The sequence below is a fragment of the Hetaerina americana genome, unplaced genomic scaffold, assembly GCF_022747635.1.
Source record: "Hetaerina americana unplaced genomic scaffold, ioHetAmer1.1.p SCAF_1, whole genome shotgun sequence".
In the NCBI taxonomy this organism is placed as follows: domain Eukaryota; kingdom Metazoa; phylum Arthropoda; class Insecta; order Odonata; family Calopterygidae; genus Hetaerina; species Hetaerina americana.
The window spans coordinates 34,062,805-34,073,079 of NW_027286069.1; the positions used below are offsets into that span (position 1 = coordinate 34,062,805).

The 10,275-nt window shown below is 33.8% G+C and overlaps 1 protein-coding gene across 1 annotated transcript; it reads right to left on the reverse strand.

Moving 5' to 3' along the window:
* Window positions 1-2,023: 2,023 nt before the first annotated feature.
* On the reverse strand, window positions 2,024-9,829 carry LOC139690545 (ribonuclease P protein subunit p40-like). The gene is made up of 7 exons (XM_071588016.1): window positions 9,585-9,829; window positions 9,359-9,503; window positions 9,073-9,243; window positions 5,828-5,953; window positions 3,188-3,389; window positions 2,841-2,969; window positions 2,024-2,278 (listed from the first exon to the last, which is right to left on the reverse strand). The coding sequence occupies exons 1-7, from the start codon at window positions 9,705-9,707 to the stop codon at window positions 2,080-2,082; spliced, it is 1,095 nt and encodes a 364-aa protein (XP_071444117.1). The 5' UTR covers window positions 9,708-9,829; the 3' UTR covers window positions 2,024-2,079.
* Between the last annotated feature and the right edge of the window lie 446 nt (window positions 9,830-10,275).

Here is a 10,275-nt window from a genome sequence, read left to right on the forward strand (position 1 = left end):
TGGATGATATGTTTTTTGTGGACAAATGTAAGTCAACGGAATTATTTAATGTAATCTATTTTGTGGCCAAATCAGTGCGCAGTAGCCACCATTTTATGAGGTGTATATAGGAATTATTAGTTTGTGTAAATAAGTAGCGCACTTGTGGCATTACAGCTATTCAATTACACCAACATCTAATACCTGTAAGCGTAATCATTTATGAAACTCGACTCTAACCCCGATTACTCTTCAGTATTAATTCTCATGTATATTGCTTTTGTGCTCTCTAACATCCATAATCCCAAATCTCGGCTGACATACCTGTTTTTACTGTTTGTTTGTTTTTCTACCCAAAATCACTGTGCCTACATATCTGTGAAACTTTCTCTTAGTAGCCTCACATGAGTTGTGTTCATTCACATGGCCGCCTTGTCCTGCCTAGCACAAAGAGGAAATGTGCAGTGTCCTTAATCACGCCCCGACAACCCATTCTAAAACCTCCCAGCCTTTTTGGAAATCTTAAGTGTCATTTAGTTAGTGCAGCAAAATGCATCTTGCTTGAGGGTAAGGGAAAGCTACAGAAGGGTTTTTTCACTGTATCCCAAATATGATTTTTCTCAGTATCCACTCTGCTTAATTTCAATGTGTGGAATTTAATAATGTGGAAGCGTCTACAAAATATGAATAATGTACCAATAATTATGGTTTGGTCATGGTATTATTTCTATCACTTAAAGAACTCTTTATTGAATATATTGGAATATGAGACCGCATTAACTTAAGTTATTTTGCGGAAGAAGTGAGGCAAACTCTATTTTATGGAATAATATTTAAAAGCCTTTAACGAAAATTAAACCTGCATTGACCTATAATGAACGTACGGTTGAAGTTAATATTACATTTTTATTGCTTACCTGCTATTAAAATATTGAGGCTGGCCTTAAAAATGGTTACACTGGTATTTTATTTCCTCAAATAACTGACACACTTGCATTATTTGCACTTAAATCATCGGTAATCAATGATAAGAATGTTCCTTTTTAAAGTGACTCGAACAACTTGATGTTTATTGTCTTAGGACATCAAGGTTATTAACTAATTATTAAGATTCGTGTCTAAGAAATTTTTCATGACCTTAAGGCAGTTTTTCCAAAATGTACAACAGACTTCAAACCAACGTTAGGCCTTTATATGAAACATAAGGAGTGATTCTTGTCAGTATATTGGCAAATACATATTTTAAAGGGCATAGCATCAAACTTGCACAAAGTGTATATATATAAAAAAGAGGGAAATATGTAACAAGGGAAAGACAAGTGATAGTTGGATGGCTAGTGGGTTAGAGCAATCTTAGTAACAGTCTGTTGCGCATGCAACGATGAGGTCAGAGTTCCACTGTTTATTATCCGATATGGTAGCATCCCAACTCAGGAAGTCAACTCTACAGGATAGCCAAATGGTGGCCAAAATTCAGCTGACACACTGCCAATTGAATCAAATCCAGGTTCCTCGATGCAGAAAGTCAGCACCTTTACCACTTAGCAATTCAATCCTTGATTCTTTGTAAGAAGTGGTAAGGTAACATATTTATGTGCCCTGTACATTTTATTTTTCTTACAAGTCATCCCTTATAATTGTCATTATGTATATAACGTTATTTAATTTAGATAGTCGTAATCATTGAGAGTCACAACATCAGTTCAGTATTCTAATTTTATACTTTTAGAGGAGATATGACTAATCAGTAGAAGCCCGCTGATGGGACATTGTATATCTTTTCATATAAGTTGATGTCAGTGGCTCTAAAATGCTGTAATGTATGGGAATTCATGTGCATGCTTAATTATTCTAGTTTGAATCGTTTTATTTCAAAGATATAACAATTCCTTTGAAATGCATACATGGAGATCTTATGATAATTCTGCATGCTGTTAATATTCTAGGAAGTGATGGTTACCTACATCAAAGGACTCCATAAAGGCATTCATGATCATTCCCGAGTACTTTTTGTTTTCATTTCAGAATAAAAGTTGACATTGGATCTTTTCAATTATTTTTATTTTAAAATTGTACATTCAAGCTGAGATGCAAGGCATTTCAATGCTTCAGAAGCTTCTGTGATGCACTTAGAGTTGAAGCCATATAGTTTCCTTTAGGGTGAAATAGTAGTGTATAGGAATTGTCACCAAATGCACCATACCACCTGTGTTCCCTTAATCCAGGAACAACAGGAACATCTTCGTATCCAGCAACATGAACAGCGGCCCATGGAAAATTCCTTGCACATATATATTTCCTGCAATAACATCATTTTAGGTAAAAAAAACTGTCATTGCTCTGAATTCTTATAGTATCAACTGGAAGTAACATACTAATATGTACACCACCAGAACACATGTGATACACTAAAGAATTCTAATGGGAATATGGTGTTTTAGGATGTTTCATCCTTTTTTAGTTTGATTTGCCTAAGTATGCCATATGAGAAAAATTATGAAAATGGCTATGATAAAGCTTGTAATGGCAAAACACTTTTAAGTGATGAATACAATGAGAAATCAAAAAGGATTAGGCCCACTGTGGTAAAGTTGTTAAACACAATTCATTTTTTGTCTACACAAATACAAGTATTACAACTGGTAGTTAGGGGGTGGAAGGCTTAGATTAGTCACAGGTGTGCATCACTTAAAGGCGTGTTGTAAATAGCCACGTAGAGAATTCAGTCTGACCCACTTTACATTCAACTAAGCTTGGGTAATCAATAATGGCAACGGGGAATAAAGATTTGATCTATAAGATGACTCATTAAAGCACCACCCTACCCTCCCTGTACCAAGTCAAATTGCATTTTCACTTACTGTAGATTTTCCAAAAAGGTAATTATCTGCTGTGTAGTGTAGAAGCCCTTCCACTGTAGATAAGCAGTTTGTCCGCATGTAGTTGTATGCTCCATTGAAAAAATACTTCCACTATCATCTTTGTCATCGCTTAAATATAGATACAAATGAAAATTAAGATGGAGGCGAGCAAGCAAAATATCATCTGAACAAAAGTGAAGCAAAAATTATTATGGACTATATGAATTACAATTCTGTTTTGATTAAATAAATTAAACCAATATTAATTTCAATTGCTCCATTTAAAAAACATTTAAAACAAACAAAGAGCAGAAATGCATAAGTTACCATAAAATATGACTACTTACAGATCAGCACCTACAGAAAATGCTCCCAGCCATTCCAAGGTTTCAATATGTGAGCACCCAATGTCCTCACTCCTCCATTTAACTAGAGGTATTTTTACATTATATGCCAGTCTTTGAGTGAACTTTGGAGTGCACGAAGTAATCTGAATGCCTTGTTTGTCAAAGAAATCAGCAATAGGTGATGGGCAAACCTTTTCTGTTTCTAAAAATTGTACATAATAATAAATATCTTAATAATTGAGTTAATGGACTCAATGGCTGGCAAAAAAAGTATATAACATCATGTATTACTCAATTTAAATCCAAACAGTATTAGGTTAAATGATATAAACAAAGGGATTTCACTATGACGACTTATTTAATGTAGGTACCAAAAAAACCAGATCATAATAATAATTATGAAAATGAGATTATGAGCAGTGATGGATGATATAATGAATGCTGTTTGAGGGAGGTGGCATACAGAATGCTACTTCTCTAAAAATAACCCAATTCATTCCTATAAATTAAAGCAAGTTAAGAAATAAGCCAATAAGAGAAAATAAGGCCCCCCTATCCAGTTAGATGAAGGAATGCATCCATTTTTTACACACAAAATGCCATTACCAAACATAAAAATTATAAAAAAGTAAAGGCAACATTTGTCAGCAAAGGGAAAGACGGTATATTTTTATGTAACAATTTTTGTACTTGGATAATCTCCAGTGAAGGTGGAGAAATTATTCAGTAATTATACTACAAGACAAATGCGTTAACGATGAAATATTATAAGGATTGGAATGAAAGACAATTCTGAAGAGTTCAGGACACAAACTGTAAGTATGACAATGTACTGCTGAAAACTATGGACACTATGGGTTAAGAAGACGATGAAAGGTGAGTGTATGCTGAAAGAAGTGAATTAACTGAGAGCTAAAGGTAAGCAGGAAGGGGAAATCAAAGAAAGCTGTCAAAAGCAATGAGAATCAATGTGGGGATTGAGGACTGTTGTTAAATCATTTAGCAGGTACATTATTATTTTCTTTTTACCTCTCCATTATCTAGCATCATGGCCAAATTCTAAATAAGTGAATGGAAATAAGTCAAGAGGTCTTAAGTGGTTATAACACTAGCTAGTAACTTGGAAATAAAAATCAATACCAGAATATTTGCACTACTCTTAAGTAAATTCCTAAATATTTTATTGGAAGACATCTCAAATATTATTCTAGAAAAATTAAACTTTAAGATGGAAACACTATTCCAGACACAATTGAATGTAGCGACTATATAACGTATGCCATTCTATTAGAGTTAGGCATTTAGTAAATGTTTAAAGAAATTTATGACATTGAAAAATTAATTTCCACATATGTGGGCATCTCGTATCTTAAACAAAGTTTTAGATTTTTTTCTTCACTTTCAAAAGCAAACTTAAACATTGTTTACTCTATAATTATTACAGAATTTGTGGGTTATCATTCCTGAAGGTTAATAAAGGCATCCAAGTATTATTATTTCTGCTCCAGGAATTCAATGAAAAAGAGTTTTACAAAACAAAAATTTCTCATGATTTTTATGCAGCATTAATTCCATATGTCACTCAGTACTAAGCCATGATCACAAATGCAAGCCGTTTAATTGCTAATAAGTTTCATCATGAATGTTAGGGCAACATTTCCATGTTTCTAATGAATTAATCCAAACCACTGGATGATAGTTTGGTTGTTGATACTCATCCAATCTCAACACATGGTAATGTGTGGATGGGTCAAGCTAATCACTGCATGTTGGACTCAACAATCAGTGAGTGTACTCTTGATTAATAGGTAAACCCAATTCAGCCAGCAAAACTCTATGAAATCAATCCTCACCTGACGAAGTTCGCTACAATACCCGGAAATCTTCCCTCAGTATGGATCAATGTATGGCATTGCAAACTGAAAATACTGCCAAACTTTCATTTCTTCCCCTTCTTATAGGTTCATGTCCTTTTTGGAGGCATTTATGTTCATTTCACCTAAACATTATGAATTAGGGGTAATTTAGTACACTATATTCCTTAATCAAGATTTGCAGATGACCCTAAGGGCATGATGCCCACTTTGATTTCAGTTTTACAAACATCTTCATTGGACCCATTTTCAAATGGTTATTTTGTACATGGAATGAATGCTGCAGAGCCTGAATATCACATTTGATTAAGCTACAGGATTAACTTTATGTATATGAAAAAGGATGTTAGTAGGATCAGTACTGCAATTTACCTTGTTTAGGAAATGCCACTAAAAGATTTAATATGCTTTTCTACTTAAATATTGGCACGCCATGTTGTTAAGCAGGAAATGCTGAGAAATATAGTATGCATTTTTGGATATTTTTTATTTGCTAGCACACTAAAAATTGACCTTAAAGATATGAAAAGTTTTATAACCTAAAATAATCTCAAATCATTTTTCTAATTCAATCAGATCATGTTATTTCCTTGGTACACTACATTGAAATAAAAATAATTTCATTCATATTTTTCATTGGAATTTATTTCATGGAATAATTTTTATCCATTGCACTATACTAAAATTTTAAGTCAATGAGTGCATGAATTTGAATTTTTAACCATTTTTAGAAAAATTATAGAGTATGCATAGAATATTTTCATACCTATTGGAGGATCCCATGCCAGAATCAAGTCAAAAATGTGTTTGGCCTGGAACCTTGATAGACAAACTTGAATCCTTTCATACTTCTTGGATTTTGGATTAAGGGTTTTCAAATCGATGGAAACCACTGAAAAGTGACCAAAGTCAGTATGCAAAGTAGCCCAATTAAGTGATGAAATGGGTGACCTATTATCTAATAAAATTTAATGATGAAAAATCCATTACTTAACCGCCACCATGGCTATCAACTCGAAAGTTGGTTTGATGGGTGAGTTTAGAGCTCATCTAACTAATTGTAAGCCCACCAGCATATGAAATTAGCACATTAACTGGTAAATAAGGGAGGACAGCTCCAAATTTACAGTGCAATCTCTAGTTTCCCATGAAGATCTAGATCCGAACAATGTGAAGCTAAGGGTACCTAGAGGCATCAACTGAATTTGAATCCACACCCTCCAATCAGTTGGCCAGCTCTGCACCCATTGGACAACACACCCCAATAGTTTACCAATAAATTGGATTTACAAAGGATGCTCCCATGCCATTATTTTGGCCAAATAGGAGACCAAAATATACATACATAGATTTATCACAATACCGTATAAAGGTATCAATCCCCTCTCACCTAAACTGAAACTTTTTCTCCCTCCCTATGAACCCACTCAAGTTATCCATCACCCTCCTCGACCCTCCTATCAAACCTTATTCCATCTCTATGTATGATTCAACACAGACGTCTTCTTGTGCACCATTAGACAAACTATACTTTCAAATTCTCCTCCATGTTGATGTCACCTAGCTGATGAAAATAAGAGCAGTCTTCATAATAATCAATGTTTTGGATTTTTCAGCATTTAACTCTGGGTAAATTCATCAAATGATTATTTGCAAATGGAAAAATGCCAGTGTAATAACTTAAAAGCTTTCATAAAATGGCTCGATTCACATTGTATGCAAAAACATTAATATTTAATTTACCTCTATCTAATACTTAATTAATATTTATTGAATTATTTATCCCAACAGCAACTATCATCTAAGATAATTTTGTTATAATTTGCTAATATTACTGGATATTATGGCAATTATATCTGTTCCTGCTCTAAACATAGAAGGTCAAAAAATTAATCAACTCTAGACACTAGAAATGAGCAAAAGGGTCTCACTAACCTCTTAAATTATTACACAATGCAATGATCGTATCATAAAATTTAAAAATAGAGCAGCAACTTTGAAAAAGTAACAAAAATAAAAATAGTTTTGCTTTATTTGGGCGAGATTGAAACTGTGGCAGTCCCTTCTTCCATTTAACCCATTGTCAAATATATTCAATGAAAATATAATTACATTTGAATGCTAAATACTATTTTAAAAAGTAGATTATGTCAACTGATTTACTATGAATATGCATAAGTACAATGAGATTGCTTCTTTGATGCAGGGGGTAGACATTAAGGAGTTTGCTTCTCAGTAATAGGGCTGCAAAGGCATCGGAACACAGTGGGGTAGTCATTTAAGTCCTGGCATCATGTTAAAAAACAATACCAATGAAGCCAGGGCAAAACCACCCCAACAAGTTCCCATGTAATTATGACGGAACAAAAAAAAAGAATAATTAGGAACTTGCTTTGAATTCAATTTCCTTAACTTTTCCAAGGGGCTCTGGGACAGTGAAATGTATATGGCCATAGTCATCTCCTATCACCTTACCTCTTTAACTTCTTCATCAAAGAAGCAGTAATAAAAATGAAAGAAAAGATTAAATGCATTAAAGTGAATGGAAGAAGTATTCTGAGTACCCACTTTGCTCATGTTATTACAATAATCGTGGACTCTGAAAAGGACTACACTAAGATGCACAATATACTGTCCAAAGAACTAGAAGAGTTTAAATTGAAAATCAACAAGACAACCAAAACAATGATAATAGTATAGAGAAAATAAAATACCAAAACCAAATAACAAGAGACAATTTTCATTATAATCCTGACTTGGATCAGGCTGAAAATATTTTCTATCTATGGAGTATTATTAGCAACAAAAATTCATGAGAGACTGATTTAAGAGAATAATAGACTTAGTGAAAAACAAGAAGAACTTCTTAGTTGATTGCCATATAAACATAGAGACTGGAAAAAAGTACATCGACATATTTGTTTAGAGTGTGTTTGTTACATGGATATACGACATGAACAATCAGGGAAGTGAAAATAAACAAGGTGGGCGTGTTGGAAATGTAGATTAAGAAGAAACTAAAAAAAACAAGCTTGGTAGAAAGAAAAAGTAATAAACTAGTTCTACAAGAAGTGAAGGAAAATAGATCACCGTTAAGAAAAATATGGCATAGAAGGCAAAACTGCTTGGACATATACTAAGGCATAATTGATACCTAAAAAACATATCTGAAGGAAACGTTGTAGGAAAGAAACCAGGATAACCTCCCAGAGCTTCTTCCTACAAGAACATGGAGCATGAAATGGACTTGACATCGTATGCTAGCCGAAAGGAAGCAGCAATGAATAGGGAAGCAGGCATACTGCAACAAGTTACTGCCTACACTGTTTGATGATGATGATCTTTTCCGATTTTCTATATTTTTCTAGCTTGGAGTAAACTTTTGCACATTCATTTTTAGAAACTGGATACTCAATGACGATGGATGCACCCACTGATGCTCCAATTGCTTGGAGACTCCTGGTCTACCACCATAGGTTCCCAAGTGAGGTGTTTCCTTTGAAAGTGCTTCATTTTCTGTAGTAGCGTTATTTCTGTTTTGTTTTCACTCTGTTGAGGGAGCCTCCAAGTAAAAAGATCTGGTAAGGTATTGTGTATGTACAAAATTTTAACCTTTTACTGGACCTTTGGAATCTTTTTACATGAATTAAAATAACCGGAAATAGTCCCCTGGCAAGCCTCTAAAAATATTTATCAAAGTTTTGCCATTATCTACGGTGAACCTAATAACATCATCATTTGAGTATTACTAGCTCTTAATCGTAACGGATTAAAATTATAAAATAATAAAATTACATGGTATTGAGCATTTTATACGGTCATATACTATCACTTTCGCTAAAGATGCTTTTCGTGTTGTTCCAAAGCCTAAATCAAATTCTATGATAAATAATTCAAAAATTTTCTTACTCGTTACTTTATATTAACATGTGCAGACAATTTAATGAAACTTTTGCAAAAGCATAGTCTATTTCTTTTAGAAGGAATTAAGTAAAAGGCGAAAATACTTACAATATCTAGTGGGTCGCTTTTTCAATCGACAGAAATTTGACAGCTTTCCTTCTAAACCCAGTTCCTCATAGGCTTCTTTAAGTAGAGAAAATATGAGATTTCCAGTGGGTGTCACAGCAATACAGTTGTCGCAATCTACCCTCGTACCAATACTCAGAGCAGTAAATTGTCCTGAGTGTTCCAAAATTTGGACATTAGTTAAACCTAATCAAAGTATAAATTGAGTTCCGCACTAAAAATGTTATTATTCAAAACTCAAGTTACATGAACGTTTAGAAAGTCCTACCCGACTTAATGAACGCCTCTATAAACTCATTTGCGATAAGAGCCGTAAGTGGGAATTTAGGAACTCTGTAATAGCCACACTCATTGGATAATAATTCAATCAAATTCTGTGGGACAATTAAAGTGTCGGGTAGCACCACAGAAACCTGTGAATGAAACATCATTATTGTCAAGAATATAGCTGCCATCAATAAATTGATATGAAATGTAAACGCCGATAAACCTACTAAATGATTGAAGTAATATTTCTTGGCGATACTTTTAATACCATCAGACGTCTTCCAGTTTCCCGCAGAAAATGTAAAACTATGTTCGGGAGGTGTGAAGTTCCATACTTCGGGACACAGCATTTTCGATTAATTGGAACGAAACACGCGAAAAATAAGCCCGAAAACGTTTCATAGAGTGGAAATGCAATTACAAATGCTTGTTCAAGAAAAAACTCCACGTTTGAACCATGATACCAACAACTTTTCCCAGCATTGCCTGAAAAATATCATTTTTCTATTGTTTTCTGGCGGTTAAAATTGGAAAGGCAAGCCTGACCACGTCAAATAGAAGACGCTAGTTGTTGATATTAAGGGTTATTCAGAATCCCTCAAGGACATTGTAGATACTCTTACAAAAATATAAACGGTGACTAATATACACCTTATATACTCAGCCAGTCTTTCTACCCAAATTTTGAATCAGTATACATGTTGTTTAAAATGTTGAGCAGCGTTTGTTAGCCAAGTCCTAAAAGGCATTATCTTCCTCTTTTTTAGTTTCTCCTTGTTTTCATCAATGCAGTTAATCAGCCTTATTCGGTTTCTATCTGCATTGCGTATTTGATTAATCTGAATTTAATATCTATGATTTGGTATTATACAAGTTGGAGAAACCCGATCTAGACATTTCATTAGAAAAACTTGTTCA